At 37.9% G+C, this 23,995-nt stretch overlaps 1 protein-coding gene across 1 annotated transcript in view; it reads right to left on the reverse strand.

The window, feature by feature from the left end:
* Nucleotides 1-497: 497 nt before the first annotated feature.
* PAWR (pro-apoptotic WT1 regulator) overlaps nt 498-23,995 on the reverse strand; it is a 73,059-nt gene continuing 49,561 nt past the window's right edge. The window contains exons 3-6 of the mRNA XM_015283263.4: nt 20,283-20,317; nt 11,482-11,629; nt 9,959-10,063; nt 498-5,287 (exon numbers count right to left, since the gene is read on the reverse strand). Of these exons, the coding sequence (XP_015138749.2) occupies nt 5,201-5,287; nt 9,959-10,063; nt 11,482-11,629; nt 20,283-20,317 (375 nt within the window). The 3' untranslated portion in view covers nt 498-5,200. The remainder of the gene's footprint in view (nt 5,288-9,958; nt 10,064-11,481; nt 11,630-20,282; nt 20,318-23,995) is intronic.

Raw genomic sequence — 23,995 nt, forward strand, 5'->3', positions numbered from 1 at the left:
CTGTAATATATACTACATATATATATTATCTAGTCAGCGTTCATGGATGATCCATAGTATTAGTCACCTATTACCTTTCTATAGCAAGGAATAAGGAGGAGGTTGTCTTTACTGATCTCACCTGTGAAGAACTGATCATGTACTCAAATAGAAATTACATCTATTGTGAAATCAATTCAGTTTGTTTCTACAGAAGTAGCATAAACTTTTCCTGGGATAAACTGAACTTCTGAAGCATGGGAAAAAGTCTGGTCCATCTAATTGACTGTAGGATGCACTCACTACATTTCTGAAGGCAGAGTGAGAGCAGAAAGTTAATACAGTAAAAACACACAGACTTCTCTCATGTATGCAGACATGCACACTTGAATAATTTCATCTGAACGTTAGAAAAAATTCTCAGTTCGGGTGCTTCTCAATATTGATGACAAATTCAGTTAGAATTCCAGTCAGGTAACATTAATTCTCCTGTAAACACAATAAATAGTCAGCCAGGATTAAAAAGAATTTTCTTTTATTTGGACAAAGGCACACAGTCTTTATTGTTAGATTAAATGCATATCTTGTACCTGCAGTAGTAAATCTCAACATCAAATTTCATCTGATACCACAGATATTACAACTAGTCAGTGTTCAAAACTAAAATGGGTATTCAGGTATTTAATGGTGCTTCAACTTCTTAAATGCATAAAAAGGATATTTATAAAAATGACTCTGCATTATGAGATTATTTTCAGAGGAAATGTCAACTATCACAATTTTTTCAGTACAGGAAAATTACAACTAGCCAAAACCTCGAACAAGAAAAGTTACACCACAAATCCAGAAATAAAAACAAAAGGATTAAATTAACAGTGTAATGTACACCTGCTGCGGTACAAGGAAAAATGGTAGGTGAAGAATAATTCAGTAAGCCACCGTACTTGGAAGATCAGGAATGGTATATAAAACACATATCAAAGTCCTTTACATCCTGGACATATGACACAGAAATGCTTAATAACACAAGCAGAAATGCTCCATACGGAGATATTGAAACTGGAATGATTGACTTGGAACAGATCTGGAGTGAACTTTCAGCAGAGGATCCATATCACATTACCAAGATGTAGCATTCATTTTCTTGCTTGACTTAACAGATTTTTTAAATACAGTCTTAGCTCCTTTGTCTTGGAACTAAGGAAGTAGCATATTCTTTAGTAGCACACACAGATTTATTTAATTGTACATGGGGAAGTCATGGCTTGCAATGGCTGTTTCTCTAACTAAAATGGCTGTTACTACAACTGACAGATGATTAATACTGATGAAAATGGATGAACTGAACTGACATCTTCATAAGGGTTTAAACTCAAGAAATACTGACCAGTCATATGTGTGTATAGTCTGTTTGTTTCGCCGATATTACCCCTCCTCTTGGCTACTAATACTGATTTGTTTGAATTCAAGCTGGGAAGAGACACAAAAAAACCTACAGAAAGGTATGAAATACCTGGAGTCAGCATAATTCTGCCCTCCTACCAAAGGGTTAAGCAGTGACTCGATCTCCAGTATTCCTTCTGGTCTTACAGTAGCCAGTTTCCAAGCTGTAATGTTACCAAACAAATAGAAAAAACTTTGATGCAGATCAATCCCTCATTTTCCAATGTACTTAAATCCCTGTCTCTCTTTGTAGCACCTATGCTACAAAGGTCCTTCCACAGCTAATTCTCAGTACAGCTGAATAATAAAACACCAAATCATCCGGTTCTGCTTCCTACCTTGGAATTCCCTCATTGGTTTCTCGTAAACCTCTTTTTTTCACTCTCTCAAATTCCGAGCCAAGAGAAATACATTAAACTCAGAATGTGTAAATACAAGTGGGGTAATTTGCACAAAATTTTTGCTTTTAAGACAGAAAAAACCACTCATTTGCAAATATTGTACTCTTTTGGTTAATATATATAGCAAGTAACACTGAACTTGAACATGGCCACTTGATTATTTTAAAATGAAAAAAAGCACAATGTTGAATTTCCATGTAAAAATCAACAACATTTACATATGCTTGATCTTCTACTTTTGAAGAACAAATCCCACAAACATCAGAGTGTATAATCAACAATAAAAATATTTTTTTGCAGAATTTTAACCTTCAGCTCTCACAGTGTCTGCCTTCTATATAAGGGTACATGACCATAAAGAGTATAATTTTGCATTTTTAAAACAGGTATTGTGTGCTATTTGTTATTAAAGCATTTTCTGTCATTTATTGTAGTCTACAGGCATTTGCTTCTGTTCACATTTCCTAGATGATTCAAGTACCTAGAAACACAGATGCTAGTCCTCGGCAAGTCTGGTACAAATTGTAAGATAGGAAAGTTCAGAAATCTCCAAGAAAGTCACCCATCCAGTAAATACTGCATAGTAATGCCCCCTTCCAAAAAAAAAAAAGCTCTAATTTACACTAGGTATGTAAATTTAGCCTAGCTATAATCCAGGAATCATACAGCCTTCCCATGTGAGATGGGTTCCCACTTGCAGCAGTGTATCTGCTGAGAACAACTGAGGCGTTGGTTTGGAGAGCGTGGGGACACTCGTTGCTGAATTGCTGGCAAAGCAGCTAAGTTAACATATTTGAATCACCTAGGATAAAAACTTATTCTATGGTTGAGCTTGATTATAAGGACACCCTACTGAAATAAAACTATAATGGCAAGCAATGACTAGGTGATTAATAACATCCTAAGTAATACACCATTATTCTAGAGTCTACTAAACTTCTCCCAAGAGACTGATAACATAAGCAGAAAGTAATTATTATTGAAACAGGCCTTTCAAAAAGCCATCAACTCTTCACAAAGGTCAGCATAAATGTTATGATTAAAGATATGATTTTTGGGTATTTTTAGTACTGTGAAGCGTTTTATATTTGTATACAGAACACCTGTATACAAATCAAACAATAATGTCCTGAAGTAACTTTAGGTGTGAGTTCCCAACAGTTCCATTGTTCTCACTTTCTGCCTGAAGGTCTACTGTTCTCAAGTATTTGGAAACTTCCCTTGCCCCTTCAAGGTATGGTATCATAGGTCTTCAGCCACATAACACCATCACAACTGCGTGTCCAGGTTAAAAAAGAAATTCTGATTTTGGGGTTTCTGCTGTTAAGTTTTACTCAATGCACACGCAAACCAAAAAGAGGTAAGTATGATGACAATTCTTGTTTGTATTCTTTGTCATCATTGTTCTTTGGTTTAAAATGTATGTGAAATACAGTTTATGAAACACCTGATTTACAACTTCGGATTACTATCCATCTTTCTGAATTAAGACCTCAAAGATTTTTCAGTAAGTTTCACATCCCACATCTTAGACCTCTACGTTTATTTCCTACTTACACACAGAAGGAAATCAAATATTCTTCCAGAGAAAGTTCTGTATTTATTCAGAAGGCGTACAGCTCAAATGATTATATGACTTTCAATTAACTTTATGGAAGTGATAAATGAAGGGACTTCTTCTTACTGTTTGGCTAATATTAAGACAAATATTCACTGCTGAATATCATAGTTTAGAGGGCCAATACACCTCCCTCCTCCATTCCATTCAAAAACTTGAGATAACGTTTTAAATCATGTCCCATGGGATATCTCTTCCTTTATGAAGAAAAACTTGAAGGCAACCTGGAATATCTTCAAAAATACTTCCTGAAAAATCCTTTAAGGTTCTGAAAAGTTCTTCCTCATTAGATCATACAAATGTAAAATCCTGTAGTCAAAACAATCCAAGGCATAACAGTAATTTCTGAATTTGAGTTCAAGAATCTCTTACAGCCATTAAGTATACTGCATGGAAACAATTGGCAAACCTGATATGTATTAAAGTTGCCTTAGGTTTTAATGCTACAAAAGCTACGTGCATGCACCAAACTTCAAAATTGGCAAGAAAAAGCCTGGACTCTTTGAAATGCTTTTCTTTCAGGTCTTCTGATTCAAATGAGATATATTAATTCTGATTAAGAATGAAATAGATGTTGTATTAAAATGAAATAAAGTACATCAAATTCCAGCTTAAAAAGAATTTGAAGAAGTAAACTCTTAAGTAAGTCTTTGTTTTATCTAAGGTGAAAATTTGCTGCCATATTATAGAAGAATCAGTATGCAGTCATAAGTGGATTCTAACATTTAAACAGGCACTTCTGAAACACTTTGTTAGTTTAAATCAAGTATAAAAGGCTTTTTTATAAAACCATTTGATGTTTCAAAAGGGCGCGAACCACTGGTATTCCTCTCTACTTTATTACGTACGTACAAAAACTCGGACCCAGCTTAAAAATGGAAACATTAAAAAACTCACATTGGTTATGATCACTACAAATCTTAAACCAACAGCTTTTCAATAGAAACGCATTGCAAAAGCGTCCTTGCGAAAATGAAAGCTCCAGGCTTTGTTTGCATTCTCACAGCACACAAATTTACTGTTTGAGAGCAAAATTGCATTTCATTGCTAAAGCAAAAGCTTTAAAATAAACTGCAGTGCACAACTTCAATGTGATTCTAAGAACTCATTAATGCTGATACCACAGGTGATTTATTTTATTAATAAAAACTCCTCCTCCTGACAAAATACTGCTATACAGAAAAATATCGCTACTACTCTATTATCGTCAGCCTTTCAGATACAGTAAAAAACCCCTCAACATACAAGAGCTTTTAGAGCAAGTAATCAATCTGCAAAACGTTATACATCAGAAATAAGGCATCCATTTTACAGCTGTTGAAACAAAAAAGGAAATATTTCACAAAAAATATATTTTGGATCTGTGTAAACAAAGCTTCTTTGTATTGCTTTCATTCGTTTCAAAAATATACACCCACATGGACTGAAAGTGATCTTGGTGCTATGAGGTTTAAATTACCCTTAGTATATCCTGATGTAATCTGAAGATAGAAAACCCCCAAATTTTTGACTTTAGGATTTTGTAACATGACAAACATTTTAATCATTCTTCTGTGAAATGAAAGCTAAAGATATACCCCAGTTTTGATGCCATTCGTTGCAAGAAGAAAGTACTACGAAAATAAACATTCATCTGGTTTCCTAATAATAAATATAAAGACAGTTATTATAACATACTGCAACACAGGAAGTATTACTATATTGACCTTAACGTTCAATCAGTAGTTTTTAAATCTTTCCTCATTGAGGCTTGAATCTTCTACCTTGTCAGCTGTCCAACAACTTTTAAGAGGGTTTTATTTTCTTGCTTCAATTGTTCATTTTCATCTTCTATATCATCTAGGTCCTGTGAAGGAAAAGTGAGAAACATTTCTGTGGACATAAATACAAACTCACAATTAGCAGCAGCAGGAATTTAACACCTTAGCTCTAAAGTCAAGAAGTTGGGGTTGGGATGAATCAGTGTCACTGTAATTCAGTATGTTAAACTCGTCATTTGTCCAAGAGTTACAGTAATTAAAAAACATTAGAGCTGCATTTACATACACAACAACTACCTTGAAATGCAAACGTGTGAGCAAAAAAGCTATAGCATGAATTAATGCAACAGGAAATCAAAACAGGATGGGTGTGATTACTTGGCATGGAGTTTACACATTAGCTGCAACCCCTGCTCCCTACACTGTGCTTGTATATCCCTATATCCCACACGCATACGTACACATCGCTGGTTATTACTGCAGTAATGTCAGTTTGTATATTTTAAATTAAGCATCCTTGTTGTGTTTTTTATTTCAGGAAAAGAACCACCTGCCTATTTTTTTCATTTTCTATGGAAAAAAGAAATTAAAATTAATAGCTGTATTATAACTTCTATCTAAATTCCTACTGAAAGAAAAGATACACACTAAAAATGTGCCCTTAAAATAGATTGCTCCTACCACAAGTGTCCATCCCTCTTCCACCACCTACTGTATTTAACTGGTTTCCAATCTTGGTGCTCGATTTCCTACCAAGTCTCTATGGTCAGAAAACGACAAGGCCGGCTGTTGCTGTAAGCATTATTTCAGTACAAATAATTGTACTGCACAAACAATATGGAACAAACAGAATAAGAACAAAAAAAAAAGAGGACATAGTGACATCAGGGACAGCACTTTGAGAAGAAAAATGAAAGGCGGGCAAAAGGAGGAAGAACCAGGACTCTGATCGGCTATTAGATGTCCTCTGATCTCTCTGCAAATCCCTGGTGTTGTCAAGCTAGATTAAACATAAAACAGTAATAGGGAAAAGATGTTTTTCTCTTATTCCTTTTAGTTGTTAAGTGCTGTTTAACATAAGGAACCTATTTGCTTATCTTTTTTCAGTGGGATCACTCCAGAAGTGCATTCTGGAGACTCTGCGTTAATCAGCTTTTTGATTTGTAAAAGCCTCTTCAATTTGCCTAGCCAAAATCCCATACCTTTGCAATTAATCTTTTGTTTTTGTAGTCTGGAATCGAAAATCACTAGCAGAAATTCCTCTTTGTACTAACAGAGGTAATACTGTGTCACACAGAAATGACTGCCTGGAAAAGCAGTGTCTGCTATAACACGTGCGAGTGTTAAACACCCACACGTGCAAAAGTTCTGACGAACAGCTACTGTAAATACAGTTTACTGTGTAATTTTAGAAAACACAATTTATCTCTTGTGCAGACAAATAATAAGGTGGAAGGGAAAATAGTATTATCAATACAATTGTATTTTTTAGTTCAGTGAATGTAATATTGTGCTTGATCATGCTTTTAACAGAGCCATTAGGTAGCTCAACTAAAGCTTAGCTAACAGCCCTCTGTATAAAAATACCTGTTATTTACTCCAAACAGAATATAAATAGTTTTTGAAATTTTATGATGATAAAATAACATTCCAAAGAAGTTCTTGAATGTGATCCTGGAAAAATAACCAAATCAGTTTAAGTATCTAAGGAAATAGTGGACTGTGAGAAGAAAGTGGTTTATGCTGCTCTGTAATGTAAAACTTCTTTTTCACAATTAATAACTGCAATGTTGATTTACATTCATAAGTAAATAAGATGCAATAGTAGGAAAGCCTGGACTACAGAAGGAGCCAATAACTGCACAGCACTGACACTAACTGGATTGTGAATTCTCACTGACAGACTATATCCAAACATATGTTTAACTATAGTGACAAGAAGACCAGAAATGATTAAGTGTAAACTAACTGATAGCTCAACTTAGTGTACAAATATTTAAATTAAGCATCCTGAGATGCCTTTCCCTTGAGATGCTTATGAAGCAATTACTCCTTTCATATAAAAAGGTGGCAGACATACTTTAGTAGTTAATCTGCTGGAATGAAAATATGTTATTTACGGCAGAAAGACTTCTCTGGTTCTCAATATAAATGCAGCTAACATTCTTTAAGCATCTTTGTACTGACTGTTCTCAGTAAAATCATATTTTCACATTAAATGTATTTACTTAAAAAGAGAAAAAAAGTCTGCCAACAAGTTTTCAGGATTCTTGTACAAATAGCTTTCTAAGTGTAACGCAAGGTCTCTGCCAATGAAGGATGCATCTGTGGTCACAAACTGACCAAAACTTCTAGAAAGAGCATTTCTCTAAATCGGAGGGCTGAGAAGTCAGGAAGCTAGGCAATAAAATGGCATTTAGGCTATCTGACTTGAAATCCTTTCCACGTCACTGCAATCTAACATGCAATAACAGCATTTTTTTGATTAACAGGAGAGTTGGAACAATACCACAAATGCACAGACAGTCAAATTTCAAGACCTCCATTTAGGTTCTCTACAAGCAAAACCTTTTAAAAAGATCACTGCATAAGCTCACTAAGTCATCAGGCCTTCTCTTATCCTCCACGTAAAGCATGTGATCCTGATGCCAGGTCTACAGAGCGACGTTCTATGAAGAACAGATGGATGTTTAAGCGCTGACTCTCATGATCACAGTTGCAAACATAAGCCTTAGGCAAATATGACTGCCACATTAACTTTCATGCCCTTCCGTCATGGGAATGATGTAACACTTTTGTAACTTTTTTTTACTGTCCTAAAGCTTTCCCTTTCCTAAACTCACATGCATAGCTAATGTAAAAGCACTGAAAAATCCAAAAGCTATTAAAAAAGAAAGTGAAATTGTATCTGCTTTAATGGAAGTATTGCTTGACACATGTTGGCTTCAATTTTTGTAAAACAAATTAGTAAGATGGCCAGAAGGTCAAAAGGCAGCTATTTCAATGTTCAGAAAAACCTGTGGGATTCAAACATTAATAGCTGCACTGCAGTAAAGCTAATACATAATGTTATAGCTATGATAAATGCTGCCCTGGCAGAGAAAAAATATATGTATATTATCTCCTGCATTTAATGGAGCCTATCTAGGGAGTTCCATGTATGTATCTCTCATTAAACAATGCAGTTTTAGTTGTTCTGTACTGAAGAGGTTTTCGGAATTACTGTATTTTGATTTTTTTTTTCACACAACAAACAGAAATTGAATTGCCATCGTACTTAAATGCAGGCAGTACACAAAGCCTATTTGACTTTACTATGAATGTTCAAAGATGGTTTCTAATCAGACACTTCATGTATTTAATTTAGGACATCATCCTTCAAATACAGTAGAAAAAAAAATCATTGCTTCTGGATAAGTAGGCCTTGGAAACTGTCGCAACAGGTCTTAAAACACAGGCTTGCAGTGATTTGGGTACTTCTGTGTTTTTTACTTTCTGATCTCTGAGGCGGGAAATCAGATGTGACCAGCAGTATGAAGTAGCTCTGCCACCCTCTACATAGGAGTAAACAGATTCCTTGACTAATACTGAAGTGGTCAGCTTAGATGTGAGAGACTCCTTAGCAGATGTAAAAATGGCATGAAGACCAATTCCTCAATTAAATCATAAATCTCTCCAAAACAGACAATATTTCATTAATCCTATACATTCCATTTTCTTTATAAAAAGAAGTAACTGACACCTGCTTTAGTCCTATAGATTAGTTTGCTATCTTTTGTGTATGTTGATCTCCACTGTTACAAACAAATACCACAAAATCAAAGTCTACCACAGTGCCCACAAAGTTACTGCCTCCCTTTACTGCTGGATTCACCAAGGCCATTTTGTTTAATTTTTATGGGAAGATCTGTATCTCCCCATAAAGGTAGAGCATAAATAGCAGAAGCATATTTCCCAAGTACATCCAGGCTCTGCACATCAACTGAAACGTGTGAGACAAGGTCACCAATCTATTCTAGGAAAGAGTTCCCAGTTCATCCTTTAAACTGGGACTTGTTAAAATTGGTATTTTAACAAAATATTCTCACTCTGTCCCATTCGTAAGCAAGCGCTGTTATCCTAAACCTCTTCCCATGCTTCCACACTTTGCATGAGCATAGATAACCCAAGTTTCCCACCCCTTGTCTTGATATGCCTTTATTTTGGGATCAAAAACAAAGAGTATGACAATATGGGTCAGAACAGTAATAGTTACACACTCCCAAATCTGTCTAGGATTACCTACTAATAACATTACCTAATTAGTAAATAAGAACTGACTATAAATAAATTAAAGCTATCGTTGCTTTTTCTGACGTGAGCCTTGGAACAACTTGCTGAGAAAACTGTTGAACCCCAAACTTCATTGATTCCTGGTATGCTGTGTACTGAATTTGAAAGGAAGAGGCAGTAAAGAACACATGCGTTTGTAATCTCATTGTACAACAAACAAACAACAACAAAACAGCAATAGAAAGTATCTCAACAGTTAAAGAGTTCTGGAAGTTAATGACGACAAACAGAAGCCACCTGGGAAAATGTAACTTAACATGCCTCTTGAGAAGTTACACAGATACAAAATGAACAACAAACCAAAAAAACACTGAATTCTCTTGTGACCTTGCCAAGTGGTTACGAGAACCTGAAGAAAAGCACTGAGACTGCAGAAGCTTTTATCCCCTCTTTATAAAGCACCACATAAGAAAATATGTGCTTACTCTGTTTAGTAAATCAATTTCTTCCTTCAGTTTTCCAATTACTTCCTCTTTGTCCTGTGTCATCTTCATTAATCTTACATTTTCCTGTCTCTCCTTTGCAAGTTCCTAAAAATAGAATACGCTGGTGTCAAATGTAATTGCTTTACAGATAAAGTTTTATGTTATTGCCATTACAATGCCACACCTTCACTACACACACACACATACATAAACCACACATATACCTGTAATTCCGCTTCTACACCAAGTCGAACCCAAAAGCCTTCAAGCCTTTACATTGCAAGGAGCTAATGAATCACGTCTAAGAAAATATTTCACTCACATCAAACCTGCTTGATATCCTATATCCTATCCTAAATATCCTATTCCAGAGATACTTAATTAATATCTCACTTACACGAGTCCAAAATTGGACGGGAGTTTAAGAGACAAACATGTTAACGTAAAGTCTCATTTTCCACATTTTATATGTATTTTTTCCTTTCATTTTTGTTTAGTACAAGTTAACGACGGAATGAAGACCTCATGAGATACGTGGGCTTGAATGAAAGAAAAATGAAAATGTCCATTAGAAATTCACCAAATGCGAGTTCGGGAGTCTCAAAAGCAATCCTTAAACCTTCCCCTATTTTCTGTTATTTGTAATTGAATTATTTTAGAAGACAAATGATTTGAATTTGGAAGATTATAGCATATTTCACCCAAATCTGGCTTCCTTATTTCTTAAAAAAAAAAAAAAAAAAAGAAAAAAAGAAAAAAAGTTTTAAGTATGTTTTACATTTTCATCATTTAGAAAAAACCCTACAGGCTTATTCAAATTGCATTCACTCAGCGAACTTTCTGCAGGGCATGCCATAACTTCGTCCATAGAGATTCAAAAAGATTTGCCTACTTACTCACAAAAGTCCACATCAGAAGAAGAAACAGAAGCTCATGATAGGTTACACAGATGACACACTTAGCCAAAAAAGATTTAAATGAAAAACACCTTTAACACTGTTATGTTTTTTCAAAAATGTTTGTATTAAAAATGTCTGGGATAAAGAAAACTTTGTTTGAAATATATTTTTAGGTGCCTAAGAATTCAATGAACAACAAGGTGATAATTACATTTTATAACACTTCAGTACATGATAAAATCCAAAACAAGAAGTAAATCAGATGGAGCATTGCTTATTTTCTGAACAGCTGGTGAGCCCCATCTCCCCCTGGGTTATTTGCCCTACGTTTGTGCGTCTTGAGGTACATAGGACACATACACACAGCACAGCCAGTGCTGACCGTACCATCTTTACCTCAGCTGTTTTGCACTTCCACGCCAAATGAAAACTAAACATTTATGATGATTAGAAAGCTCACATTCTTTCTGTCTGCTTGCTTGTTTACATGTATTTGTACATATAAGCAGCTGCACTTCAAGCATCAAGCATCATTTCTATATTAATTCACTACTGATTTCCCCACAGGGTTTCAAAGGTACTTTATCTCAGATGTATACCATGCAGACGTCAGTTGGTACTCACCCTTTCAAGTTCCTCAATCCTCTTTTCCAAAGCATTACTTGGTACAGAACTCCCAGAAGAGTTTGCATCCCTGCTGTATCTGCTGTAAGTTGTCCTCTCCGTTAGGGAATATCTATTTAGAGCATCATCTCCTGGAGCATTACCTGTACTAAAAGGCATAGAGCAAAGCAGACACTTATTTACAGATTTAACAAAATGAAAAAGGTAGAAATAAGACCAGAGTGCTTTCCAAAGCACTTAAGAGGTCAGGATGATAAATTGCAGAGCACATATCACAGCTTTGTGTTGCTGAGAGCTCACTAACTTCATTGCCTCAGGGAATCATACACAAGACTGTCTCAAGATACAATCTGTATTAAGAAACTAAGGTGTATCTCCTTATCATAAAATGTTGTAGTTCCTAACTTTCTTAGATTAACATATTAGAGCAGTCTGTCTGATTTGATCACTATGCAATATCTTCTTCTCTGAGCAGGGTAGCTTCAGCAGCAAATATGTATTTACTGAAGAGAACTTTCTGATCTTTTCTAAAACTGTACTCCTGTGAAATGGAACTTGTTTGCCTCGGAGTTATTTAATTTCAGTTGAAAATTCAGGAGGCATATAGCCTCAATCCTTAAAGCAAAACATTTGGAAAATTCTCACTGCTACAGCAAATAGCTGTTAGTAGCCTTTAAGGATTCATTAGAGGGTACTGATTTGCTTCTTTTTTTTTTTTTTAGTGGGAATTTTGAAACGTTTCATTAAACCTTTGAAAACAAACAAACAAACAAACCAGCCCTACAGCATTGGAGCAAAGCCAGGTGTGGTAGGGTGACCCAGCCAGCAGCTCAGCACCCAGTTACTCACTCACTGCCCCCACAGCAAGACGAGGACAAAATGGGGCAAGACATAGTTTAGTAAATGAAGTCAAGATGGAAGGAGGAAAAAAAACGAGCAATGCAAAAGCAATCACTCATCACACGCAGACAAGTGCCAAGCCTGCTTTGGAGGACAACACAAACCCCCAGCAGTTTTTTTTTTCTGCTACTCCAATTTTATCACTGAGCAAGACATTGTATGATAAGAATGTTCCATCCACGTCCACTCCCAATTTCATGCCTGCTGTGGTAGAAGCGAAGGTAGAGGAGAAAAGCTCTTGATACAGTGCAATTACTGGTTTGGACTGGAAGGGACCAAAGACCATCTAGTGCATGAGACATCTTTCACTAGGATCAGGTTACCCAAAGTCCCACCCAACCTGGCCTTGAAGACCTCTAGGCATGGAGCACACACAACTTCTCTGGGCAGCCCTTGCCACAGTGCCTTAATACCTTCAGAGTGAAAAATTCCTTCTTTATATCCAATCTAAATCTACCCTCTTTCAATTTAAGATGGTTGCCCTTTATCCTGTCTAGTACAGGCAATGGCAAAAAAGTCTTTCTCCCTTTATACATCAAAATATTGCAATAAGGTCTCCCCAGAGCTTTTTTTCTGAGCAAGCCCAACTCTCTCAATCTTCATTCATAGGAGAAACACAGTGCCCTACTGACTGCTATGAAGAAAGTCAGCTGCATTCAAACCACACCAAGTACAACAGGTTACAAGCACCATGGGAAAAAAGCAGCACAAAATATCTGGAGTGATGCTTCTCTGATTAAAAATGTATGTACTTTTTAGCCTATTTATCATTTGAAGTGATAAACAGACTGAAAGGTGATAAGTTTTCTGCTTCAGATCATGTATCTATTCCTTTAAAAGCACTGCAATGGAATCGTAGCTGATTATCATTTCTAGCTGTCTGAAAGAATAAAAGCACCTCAAATATCCTTACAACATCTCCTTTAAAACATAGGAATTATACGATTAATATTTTTGCATTTCATAACTCTAGAAAACCCCTGCTGACAATGTGCAAATCTAGATGGATTCAGTGCAAATCAAAAGCAGGCATATCTGGCAAAAGAATGTCTTCTCGTGGATACAAATACTGCTCTGCTCCAGTACGTGTGAAGTTTCCAAGGCACACTGACACAATTGTAAGGAATTTTGTAGCTTAATGTTATTACCATATTTAGCACTGTTTATTCTCCATCTAGAAGATTTTTTTGAAAACATTTCTAGGACCGGATACGCGTGTTGCAACACAACATAAGAGACATATTTCAGCTTAACTCTATAAATTCTAGATTATTTAGCCGTTTGAAAGATGTGTTGTTTCATGCTGTTAATGTCATAAGAACAGACCACGCGAAAGAAGACTCCATTTTTCATCACTCAGAAATGACCCCTTTTGACAGCAGTGGAATATGTCAACCCAACTCCACCGAGTGCTCTTGGAAGGTGCTCCTAAAGGAAAGCTAAAAGAGAGAATAACTGGATAGGAAAGGCTTCATTAAGACTAAAAATTAAGACATTTTCTGTACTTTCTCTGAATCACACTTAAAAATTTCCTTGCTTATTTCACTGGGGAGTGGACCCCACCAAACATATTCCTTTTCAGTATCAATATGAAAAGAATGACAGCATGAAGACTTGTAGGAGATGGGATTTTAAAAATCTTAAGGAGGTGTTAGTCTGTAACCCAACACAAAGAAAGTAACAGAAATGAAGTTCATTATTTTGCTTGTTGTAACAAAAGAGCAAAGAAATTAACCCACACTGCAGTTTCTGAATGACATCCTGCTCATTTCCTTTAAAAGAAAATAAAACTTGCTATTCAGACAGGGTCAGCTTTAACAGCATTACTGCACAAAGGTGGAATGAATCTTGTTCCTTACAAGGTCTCTTGGTTCTTCAAACATTTTCCTTAAGCATCATCCAAATGGCAATTTTATCCAATTACTATCACCTAGTCAAAACCAAATGTCATTGATTCCAACTACAACACATTTATTTTTATTTCCAGCATCTTGTAACTACACTTAATTTGGAAACTTGTGATTAATTGTGTCATTTTGGAATCCAGTCAGATGCTAACAGATTCTTTGGAAGAATAAGACAGGCAACATTTCTAAGTGGGCTACTTTGGACTGCTGCTCCTCAGGTCTATGGGGCCATGACAGCACCCATCAGTGCTGAGCCAAAGAGCAGACCTGGCACCTACAGCTGCATGTTCCCAGACACCGCCCTGGCCTGGAGATGACAGAGCAGCAAAGTCCAGACCCTGACCCACAGCAGCTGCCTGAGGCACCAGGGACAGGGAGGAACTGTGGCACAATCAACTCAGGCCATCCTAAGCTTCTGCAGAAACAAACCCGAAGCGTTTCAGTCGCTGTGTAACATCAATCTGAGCAAAAAGAGGGCTATCACAGCCAAGAAAAGCACCTTGAGTGACCCCCGCAGCCTGTTAAAGTGCTGGTTTCTGTACAGCAGCTCACCCACCACATGCGCAAAGCTGGGTGAGACAGCTCAGTGAGCACCCTGAGCAGGCCAGGCCTGGCCGTAAAGCTCCCAGGTACGGGCAAGTAGGCAAGTCTGGGCACACTGCTAGGAGAATGTGCTGCAGCTGTGTTCTTTCTCAATTAATGAGATCAAGGTTAGTATGCAGCACATAAACTGTTAGAGTTACTATGTTTTCAGTGTAGTTTCAGCTTTTTAGTAATCAAAAAACACTGAACAAGAGAATTTCAGCAGGGCTCTAACATCTCCTTCACTGCACCTCCATCTAGGAATGAGTGATCCCTTACACTTCAACTGTTTTCCTTCTCTCGCAGGAATGCTGAACCAGAGCACAACACGGTCTGTAGGTAGCAGTGGGCAAGGTCTGGACCTACTGGGTTCCGTGTCAGTGTGCAGTGCAACACCAAGCAAGGACAAAAGCACTCTGACATCTGCCTGATAGCCATAAAGCCACACCATATTGTACTCATTTCCACAATAAACAAACTTATAAGGGGAACACACCCCTGAACCACTAAGAGATTTTAATCTCTTTCTGTAAACTGATTCAGCCTGATCTGCATGAACCATACAAAATTTATGAGCTACTTTTAACCCTACTCTGCAAAGTTTCGGTTTTAATTTAAGATATGTCTAAAAAGAAAGCTCAGTATCTCCAAGGCAGACAGGTAGTCTTTAAAATAAGCTATTAAAACAAGCCCTCTGTATTTCTCAAAAAAAAACCAACATCCACATACACATCCTGCTTTGCTGTTACTTGGAAACTTATGCATTCACAGAATATAAGAGAAACATAATTCGTGCTTACATGTAGATTGCACTTAAATATTTCAAGAAACAGAATACGCTTTGTCATTCATAGAATCTTAGAGTTGGAAGGGACCTTTAAATCCCCTGCAATGAACAGGGACATGCACAGGTAGATCAGGTTGCTCAGAGTGTGGTCCAGCCTGGCCTCCAGGGATGGGCCTCTTCTCCAGGGGTAGAGCATCCACTCCACCTCTCTGGGCAACCTGTGCCAGTGCCTCACCACCCACAAAGTGAAAGACTTCTTCTTTATATCCAACCTAAATCTACCTTCTTTAAGTTTGAAACCATTTTCCCTTCTATCACAACAGACCCTGCTAAAGAATCTGTCCCCTTCCCTCTTGTAAGTATACTGACAGGCCATTATCAGGTCACCTCACAGCCTTCTCTTCTCCTGGCTGAACAGCCCCAGCTCTCTCAGCCTGTCCTCGCAGTGAGGTGTTTCATCCCTTTAACTGTTTTTGTGCTCCAACAGGTCCATGTCTCTCCTGTACTGAGGACTCCATATCTGGACCCAGTACTCCAGGTGAGGTCTCAGCAGTACAGAACAGAGGGACAAGATCACCTCCCTTGACTTGATACCATCAGAACTGACTCAGAAAACCATACTAATGGCAACATTCCTCCTGGTTTAAAAGAACTGCACACAAGGTAGTGTGGTATACTCAGCTATAGTAATAGTAGTTGAAATGACCAATATGAAGCACTTCATGTTAAGAAAAGCTTAGGGAAAAACTAAAAATGAGGAAATAGATATGGGCCAGAGAAGGACACCTGCACATTTAAATCACACATATCTGATGATCAGCACAGCTGACTGGTCACAGCTCTCAAATATGTTCATGAACACGTCCCATGGCCTTCAAGTAAGCACAATCCTGAAGATACTGGTCATGTTTTTAAATACATCCTACAGTACCACTCCACATCACAACAAAACCATCACTTCATTCTGAAAATATTTTCTGTGGTTAACTCGTGCAACTACAAAGGAACCCAAATATAAAATTCCAGGGTGGGAGTGTAGAAAATCTTAAAGCAAATTCAGTAGACAGACTACAGTTACAGATTAAGATTCTCATCCCAAGCATTTATTTACTTTATTGTATAAGGAAACAGGCTCAGTTTGTCCAAGTCAGCCAGAACATAAGTAGAGTAACAGAGCAGCCGGCAGACTTCATTTGTAAACACGTCTTCCCATCAAGGGGCACTCAGTGAAATGGGTTTCTCAGGAATACCATATAAATGTTTCACCATGTATCACTGCATCCATACAAGGCAAAGTACTCAGTATGTCTGATTAAATAGGTAGTAGAATGTGTGCACTTCCTTGAGCCCCAGAACAAACGATGAAATCAGGAACTCTACCAGAATAGACCAGCACACACCCTTCTTTCTCTGCTGTTAATACATCTCTTGTCTTTTTAGGTCCAGGAGGATGAGTACTTCAGTAGACTTGAAAAGAGCTACATGGGAAGGGAAAAGGAACGTACTGGAAGTCTAAGATAGTATCAGTAATCCAAGATTAGAGGCCAGAAGAAGGAGAAAAGGGAAGTCTGGCACCTTAATGGTTAAACAGGAGAGTGCAGAAAAAAAGAGGGAGAGAGGAAAAAGGCCGTCTTTGTCTAATTGGGCCTGGAAATGGGAACGAGTAAAGTGAACAAAAATGCTGAGTTGTCACTTCTGGTGAGGAACTACTGGGAAGGAGGGAGAAAGCAAGTGAGTATGAGCAATAAAGATGGGGGAAAATGATGGGAAATTTTCTGACAAATAATACTGTCTAAAACAGAGCAAGGATTTTAAGAAAATACTGTATTTCTACTTTTGCTGTCAGTTGCCTGTAAAGTCTGCTAGAACAGCTTCTCTCTTCCTCATCCAGGAGGTATTGACCACCTGTGGTTAGAGCAGTACGAGGAACAGCTTCAAATGGGATCTCAGAGTGGTTGTCCAGAAGTTACAACTTGCTGCTCTCTTGGTACACTTTGAAAACCTAGTAAGTATGAACAAAACTGGTAAAAGTCCATTAAGTTGAACACATCTGGGACTTGAAGCAGCTCATGATTATAATCACACAATTGAACTTTCTGTTTCCAAAGGACTTCTGCTACATTTTGAACATAACAGAGATCTACGCCATAGTGAATGAGAGCAGGCTGCTTTCTTTAGGACATTCTTGTATTGAAGACGATGGAAGAGAAAAACTACCCAAATACTGTCAGAAGAGAAGAGGACGCTGGTCCCAATTCCTTTAAGATTTTACACCAGAAACTGCAGCCACTGGGAGACATGTCTTGTTCAACTGCTTTTAACTAAAAAATTACTTGGGAGGGAGACATTTTAGAATATAGAAGAACATAGAAAGGTACTTTGACCACTTAACACAACCAGTACCGCGCCTCTGTCTGTGAAGAACTGACTATTGTACATTGCATGGAGGTACTGTTAGAATAAAATCCACCAATATTTGGGTATTGGGCGCTGTCATGACTTCACAGGAAAATAATTCTTTGTTTTCAACATGAAGTTTGAAGACTATGCAACGAGTAAGATACAGGGCAATGTACCTAAAAAAATATTAAGGAGCAGCTCACAGCAAATTAGATTCCTCTTGAATGCAATGCAAGTCTTGAGGGGCAAAGTTCATGAACAAAGAATGTGCGTTCTACATATAACTAAAGCCAACTAAAGGCTGCAAAAACATGTCTTATTTTAGCACTTCCTAACTTATGACTTTCCTATTTTTGCAATGCTAATCAGAAGAATTAGTTTATTTTCAGGTATGTTACAAATGTACGTGATTACTCAAACTTCTACTTATTGGCACCCTAGGCACAACTGAGTTTTTGCAAATGAATATCAAGTGAAGATGAAAGATCACATGAAGGCTTCTGCAAAAAGCCACCAAATACTACAACACGCACAACTACGTATCCATCAGATATAGAGAACAATAAAATTCTGCAAAGTACTGAAGAGAAAGTGAAGATTCAACTAAAATGTGCTTGATTAATAAAAAAATCATGAAATTTCATAGGTATTAATGTTGTGAAAATAAGTCCACCTGTTCTGCTATAACAAAGTGATTAAAAAAAAAACCCTAGAGCAATAAAAAGCACTATTTGGCCATGTTTATCAAAATCCAGTAACTTAAATATAAAAAGAAAGCACTACAACAAGAAATCTAAAACATAAAACGATAGGTGTATAGCTTTAAGGGGTGGAAAATACACCAGTGAAGACTAAGTAACTGAAGGAGCTCTTTGCAGTTACTTCTACAGTCAAGAATAAAACATCCACATGTTTTACCTGAATAAAGGATATATAAAAGAATACATTCATATGTGAAATAAACACGTACTTATTAAAATGCCTTGCTTCAGTTGATGTATTTTAAAATCCATGTTACCTTTACATTTTTAATAAATACGATAGCTGTGTATATATGTTCCACATGGACAAAAATTTCACACGTTGGTCCAGTACTGAATCAGCATCTGAAATATTTTTCTGATTGATGAACTTGAAAAATGACAAGAGTAACATTTGTCTCAAAGACACACAAGTAACACACAGGACACACTAAGTGAACAGCATCTCCTACAACCGAAATATTAAGATGATGAAATCAGAGAAACTACTTTCAGTAGTACTGTGGAAAGCAACAAAATTACCTGTATTAAACTTCAGATTCGTAACTCAACTCTTAAACTGCTGGCTCCTAGGTTATGTGTAGACCAAAATAAGCAGATATTGTCTTGGAAAACTGCTTGGCACTAGTAAGACTCAATAAAATACTAGCTGAGTTTTTTTTTGTTTTTCTTTTTAAATAGTGATATACCAGGGAGGGTTTTGTAAGTTCGGTGCATCACTCCAGTCCTTACCCCCAATCAGGCTATATATCTGCAGCAGTAGTATAATGGCCTATGCTTTCAAAAAACAACTATCTCATTAGCTTTCACAATAGGATTCAGGTTGGCAGGGCCCACTGGGTCCATGTGCTCCAACTCCTGCTCAAGCAGGGACACACAGAGCAGGGTGTCCCAGACCATACCCAGGCAGCTTTTGAAGATACACAAGAAGAAGACCCCACAGCCACTCCGAGGCAATTTGTGCCAGTGCTCTGTCAGCCACACAGCACAGAAGAGCTTCCCAGTGTTCAGAGGGAACCTCCTGGGCTCCTGCTTGTGCCCACTGCATCTTGTCCTAACAATGGGCACCACTGAAAAGAGTCTGGCTCCATCCTTTCTGCAGTCTTCATGTATTTATAGACATTGATGAGACATGCTCAAGACAACCCCTCTCTAGGCAGAGCAATCCTGTAATAAGGAGGTTACTCTAGTCTCAAATCATCTTGGTGGTCCTACACTGAGCTCTTTAGCAGTATGTCCAGAACTGGACACAGCACTGCAGGTGTGGCCTCACCAATGCTGAACAGACAGTTAGGATTACCTCCCCTGACCTGCTGGCAATATTTGCCTAATGCAGCTAAGGACACCATTAGCATCCTTTGTGACAAGAGCTCATCGGTAGCTCATGTTTGACTTGGTGGTCAAAGTCTACTTCTGGGACAACTATGTATGTGAATAGGTGTGTTGAGTACAAAGATCTCATACCTTTTATATCTGCTTGAAACCATCCTGGAGGAGTCCTGAAAGAAAGAGAAAGCAAAAACTCATTAGTAACATTTTATTTTTTGTATTTCCGTAATACTTTATCACCCCATAGAAAATGAACCTTACAGTTAAGAGGAGGCCCAAGCCTGAAACAGCTGCTGTACAACTCAATTTTGCACTGTTTTGCTGTCAGGACAGACAGAATACTAGGATTACTGTCACTGTACTATGGCTTTTCAACACCAGCTCTGAAGCCTTAATGACAACTTCTGGTTATTTTTTAAAATGTGATGCACTTACCATGCTCTGCAGTGTCCCAGGTATTACCGTAACAGTGTACATTGTAACTATAACTACTATTTGAAAACATTTGTGCATTTTGGTACCTGTTAATTAGCTATTTGTTAATTTCTTTGTCCAGAAGTAACAGATCAAAACTGCTCTGATTCTCCTGGCACCACTGCTGTCCTTCTGAACAGAAGAAGCTGGCAAGGAGGACAGGGTTGGGACCCAAACCAAGTTACTGCATTACCAGCTGGGTGGTGGTGACTATCTACAGGTACGCCCTTTGTCATGCTAACCCAGGTACTGCAACCTGGCTCACCTCAGATTCACTGAAGTGGTATTCTCCTGGCATTTGCTGTAAAAAAAAGTAGGCTAGAAGTCTTGACGCGTCTGTTTTGTGCACTCAAATGTACAAATACGAAATAGAAAAGCTGAAGCAATGTATTTTCATCATAATGCTACACTTGTAGTTTCAGTAACTGCCTGATCACATACAAAATTAAGACATGTTTCAGCTGGTTAAAAGATAGCTCAGATGAGACAGTAAATCCACAAACATTTTTTAGGATGTTGTAAGAAGGACGTGAACCAATTGTTTTATTAGTCATACACAAAACTCTCCCCAGCACCAGTAAATATTAGGTAAAAAGTCAGAAAACAATATTTAAGTAGTTCATGAACTGAACAATTGCCCTTACTGGGAAAAAAAATAAGCAGAGTATGAAATTCTCTCTGTTTATGACACTAATTACAGAGAAATGTAGAAATGAGTTTTCAAAACAAGTTGCAGGAGACATTTCCATCCACCCCAAAAATTCTATGAATCATTACACTGCCTTCAACGAGCAGTGTACTGATGTTTTTGTAAGCAAAAATAAACTAGCTAAGAACGAGGATAACGAGACTTATTTTATGAGAGAAAATAAAGTTGGTAAATAATGTGTTTTACACAAACAAAACTTCATCTTGAAGTCCATTTCAATTTGTTAAAACATTTTCAACTTCTGAAATATATGCCTCACTTTCCCTCCTATAAGCAGAACAAAGCTGTTAAAAAACATGGGAATTATTTAAAGAATCTCATAAAGTGTTGCAAAATTGCTGTTTTAACAAGGATAATTTATCATTGATAATAGCATCTGAAAAGCTGCCATTTACAGATATGAAACAACAACGCCTCTAATTTTGCCTCTATAAGGGCAGGCTGTGCTGCCACGCAGAAGGACATTGGCAGGCTGGAGAAATGGACTAACAGAGACCTCATGATGTTCAAAAAAGGGAAACACAAACTGTACCTGGGGAGGAATAAACCCAAGCATCAAGATGTGCCTGATGGGCTGGACAGCGGCTTTGCAGAAAAGGACCTGGGGGTCCTGGCAGGCACCACGTAGAACATAAGCCAGCAGTGAGCCTTTGCAGCAAGTAAGAGCAACAGGATCCTGGGCTGCAGCAAGAAGCAGGAAGAAGAGGCAGAATGAGGCAGGCGAGCCTTCCCCTCTCCGTATTCAGCCCTAATGGGACCACAGCTGCAGTTCTGGGTTCCTCAGCACAAGGAAGATGTACTGGAGTGACTGCAATGAAGCTTTGGAGCACCAGATACGAAAGGAGAGGCTGACAGTGCTAAGAATGCCTGGCCTAGAGAAGGCTCAGGAGCAATCTTGTTCTTGTGTACAAATAGCTGACGGGGTGAAGAAAATGATGGAAGCAGATTCAGTTGTGACTAAACAGTTCTCTGTACTCAGCCCTGGTGAGGCTGCATCGCAAGTACAGCGTTCAGTTTTGGGCCCCTCACTACAAGAATGATGCTGCATTGTAGCGAAGAATATTCCTTTGCACAAAGACATCCCTGGACTTCGGTGCCCGTGTCCTACACTAGACACCAAAAGGATGCAATGGATACATCTCATATCCACAAATTTCCTGAGACTTTTTCATATAGCAAGTGCAAATATAGGCTGTTAAGCAACTTCAATACATAGACTTGTGCATGCACCTCAATGGAAGGCGTCTAAAAGTTAGCCGGTACTATCCAGATCTGCCAGCTCTTCAGAGAAAAGAAAAGCAGGAAAGCACACGCTTAGGAACAAAGTTAACAGCAAACACTCTCATTTGCTACAAGTGGCAGCTGCTAAAACTAAAAATGAACAAACAAAACAAAAAAACCAATTTCCTATGAATATACTTCAACAACCAAATTGAAATTGCAGATTATGAAAATTGTGGAGTCTCCAACATAAATACAAACAAATCACTCTGTAAGGCAAACTTGCAAGCGCTGTGGAAATATATTTCTTTTTATCTGTGTTCACACTGTATAAATTTGTTGTCTTTATTTATCCAAAGGTTGTTACAAAAACAAGAATGTATGTAGTCGTACTCAAATCAGCACTGTGTTTCTGACTTGAAGCTTTCAAACTACTAAAAAAATATTAAAATGAAGCAAATTTCTGTTAGGACTTTTGTCCCTCTCCAAAAGTGGTGCAAGGAACCAGAGAAGGTTGGCAGAAAACTGAGAAGGGAGAAAGAAAAGGAGTAACCCACCACGTTTATGCTAACAGTTTCCTCCATACTGGTGAGAAAACCCTGTTGGTACAGATATCTAACAACATCAGCTTCCATCCAGGGCTGAAATCAAACACTTCTTTCAACACAGTATCTAAAATGCAGCTTTACTGCTACTTTTGCTTCTTGCACATGACCTCTGGCAGCTTGCATTATTTTTTAACATTGTACTACCACGAATCAAGTAGTCTTGCTCTTGCTCCAGCCCAAGTGGGATGTCACAGGCACTGACAGAAACCAGCACAGCTCCAGAAACCTGTGATGTTTCCTTTCCCCATGCCCACAACAACCTGATCACACTCCCTCATGTCTGAGCTCATGTCTGCACAGCCCCATATCAACGTGCAGGGGGTGCCAGCAAAGTGAGATAACCACGAAAAAAGCAGAGATGTATCTCACTGCAGATGAGCTCTGCCTGCTTCACCATGCAGCCCAACACACACCTGCACAAGAGCATATGTGTAAGGGCATACATAGCAGCTGAGACCACTTCCATTAATAAAACCCCTTACTGCCAATTGAATTTCTGTCCAACTTGCATGTAAGCAACTTTGCTAATTCCCTTCCTGGCTCATCTTGGCATTTCACGTGGACAGTGCACAGAGTGCATAAGAAAGCTGGTCATCAGGGCTTAAATAAATAGAGTTGTCTGTGTTTACAAGTGTCTGACAAAGATTTCCAGAGGTTAAACCATAACTGTCAGTTAAAATGCATTAACAAACATTACTTTAAAACATGTACGAATTCTGAAGTCAACCAGATTATGAAAATGTTTCATTGCAAACCCCTAAAAGACTACTTGAAAGTTTCACAATCAAAGCTAATTGCCTGGATTAAAACAGACTGCTGGGGTACACTGGTATAAA

This window comes from Gallus gallus, chromosome 1, assembly GCF_016699485.2.
Source record: "Gallus gallus isolate bGalGal1 chromosome 1, bGalGal1.mat.broiler.GRCg7b, whole genome shotgun sequence".
NCBI lineage: Eukaryota > Metazoa > Chordata > Aves > Galliformes > Phasianidae > Gallus > Gallus gallus.